The 1,832-nt window shown below is 37.4% G+C and overlaps 1 protein-coding gene across 1 annotated transcript; it reads right to left on the bottom strand.

The window, feature by feature from the left end:
- Positions 1–1,041, bottom strand: LOC122070056. The gene is made up of 2 exons (XM_042634151.1): positions 497–1,041; positions 1–181 (listed from the first exon to the last, which is right to left on the bottom strand). Exons 1-2 carry the CDS (start codon positions 957–959, stop codon positions 135–137), a joined length of 510 nt encoding a protein of 169 aa, XP_042490085.1. The 5' UTR covers positions 960–1,041; the 3' UTR covers positions 1–134.
- Positions 1,042–1,832: the final 791 nt, after the last annotated feature.

Consider the following 1,832-nt stretch of genomic DNA (forward strand, 5'->3'; position numbering starts at 1 on the left):
TAACAAACACAACTCCAAAACCTAATTCCCAAATTTTCAATTTTTACAGCCCTAATAAACATCTAACTGCAAGAAAGAAAAGAGAAGCGGAAGGTGAGGAGGAGTGGCTCAGAGAAAAAGGGCTCTAATTAGTTTCATCTTTGGGCTTCAAATCCCTTCTCCATCCTGCTATCCAAAACGCCTGCAAAGAAACGATTAATTAATCCCAATTTAATGACATTAACCTCAATGGGGAATTAACAAATAAAAGGATCAAAAAGAAAATTCAATATCAGAGACCTCAAACCAGGTTCATACACATGCGTTGAACAAGAAAATCTTTTAATGATAAAACGGAAGCAATGACGAATAAAAATTTCAAATCGATCAACAACCCCAATTTTAAAAAAAATCAAAATAGGTTTTTTTAAAGATATTTTAAAGAAAAAAATTGAATTAAGAAAACTTCATGAATCATGGCGCCGATTGCTAGGATCGAGGGGAATTAAGAAAAAACCTGATCTGAGACTCAATGTCCCATAGCTTTTCGGTTCACAATCAGGCGGATCGTCGAAGAGAGAAAGGGAAAGCTGTTTATGAGCAACTCCGATGTCGAAGAGGATTACCCCCGATGATGGATCGTCAACTATGATCCCTTTAATGGGTAACCATAAAAAGAGTTCTTTCTGTGAGAGACCTTCAAGCCCAGCAAGCGCTCCATAGCTAAGATTACCCTTCACAACACTGTCGAAGTAGACTCTGTCTTCGAATTTGGCTAAACAGGGACGATCGAGGAACACTTCAAGAAGGCCGTTCTCGTGTAGATTGTACGATTTTACAGCTTTTGGGAGGAGACCGGCCGGCAACCCATTGTTTCTGAGGAGATCGTGAATCGGATCGGAGTGGACAAGAGGAAGAACGATGATCAGAGCGGCTAAAAGCATCAGAAACGCCATGGAACGACTCTGCTGTACCGCCATGGGCTTCAAACGGAAAAGGAGGGAGGAGGAGAAGAAGGGGTTTTGCGGAGGTTCTAAGAATTTTGGAGCAATTGAAGATTGCGGTAAAATCTAAAGGTCCTTTAAAAGGAGGATACTCCCACAAGTAAAATTACTGAAAAGCCCTTGTCGAAATAGCAAAGGTTGGAGCGTTACCATTGTGAAATGACCAAGTTAGCCTTTTAAAATGTGTCTTTTTCAAATGACCCAAAAATATCAAGCTCATGAATTTTAGGTATAAATAACTATCTATATTTGATACAAAATACAAAAACTAGTCCATTACAACATTTCATTGATTCTGATTTGGATATTAAAATTCATCTATTTTTGGTTTACTTTCTTCATTTAGATGATTTCAATCTTTTTAAATTGATAATGATCAAACTAAACGTTAAGATTTATCATTAATTAATTTATAATAATTACAAATGTATATAAATCTTTCGAGAAAAGAAAGTTAAAGCCTTGATTAGACTCATGATAAAAGCAGTTGGATTCTTCAATATAATATCATCAAATATATGTTTTTAGGATCGGGATCCTTTGTCACACGAGATGTCTTGTAACATGCATCCAATGGCCAGAAACGTTTTGCATTGCATTTGGGTGCCTTAGGCTACGTGCTTGAGTGTTCCTAGTCATTGGATATGCATTACGAATTCGGCTCTTCTCTTTAACGTGCATCGCCCAAGTTGATCTATAGTTACTTGATCGAGTGACACATGGTGATGCATGATCAAAAATTTAAGAAAAATACATTAAACAAGGTATTGACAAAGGCTCGAAGATTGAGGCACTAAGGAGAGAGTCAAATCCGTGCATTACATGCCCTATCGGGTAATAGAGGAGCAA

This window comes from Macadamia integrifolia, unplaced genomic scaffold (genome assembly GCF_013358625.1).
Source record: "Macadamia integrifolia cultivar HAES 741 unplaced genomic scaffold, SCU_Mint_v3 scaffold814, whole genome shotgun sequence".
Classification (NCBI taxonomy): domain Eukaryota; kingdom Viridiplantae; phylum Streptophyta; class Magnoliopsida; order Proteales; family Proteaceae; genus Macadamia; species Macadamia integrifolia.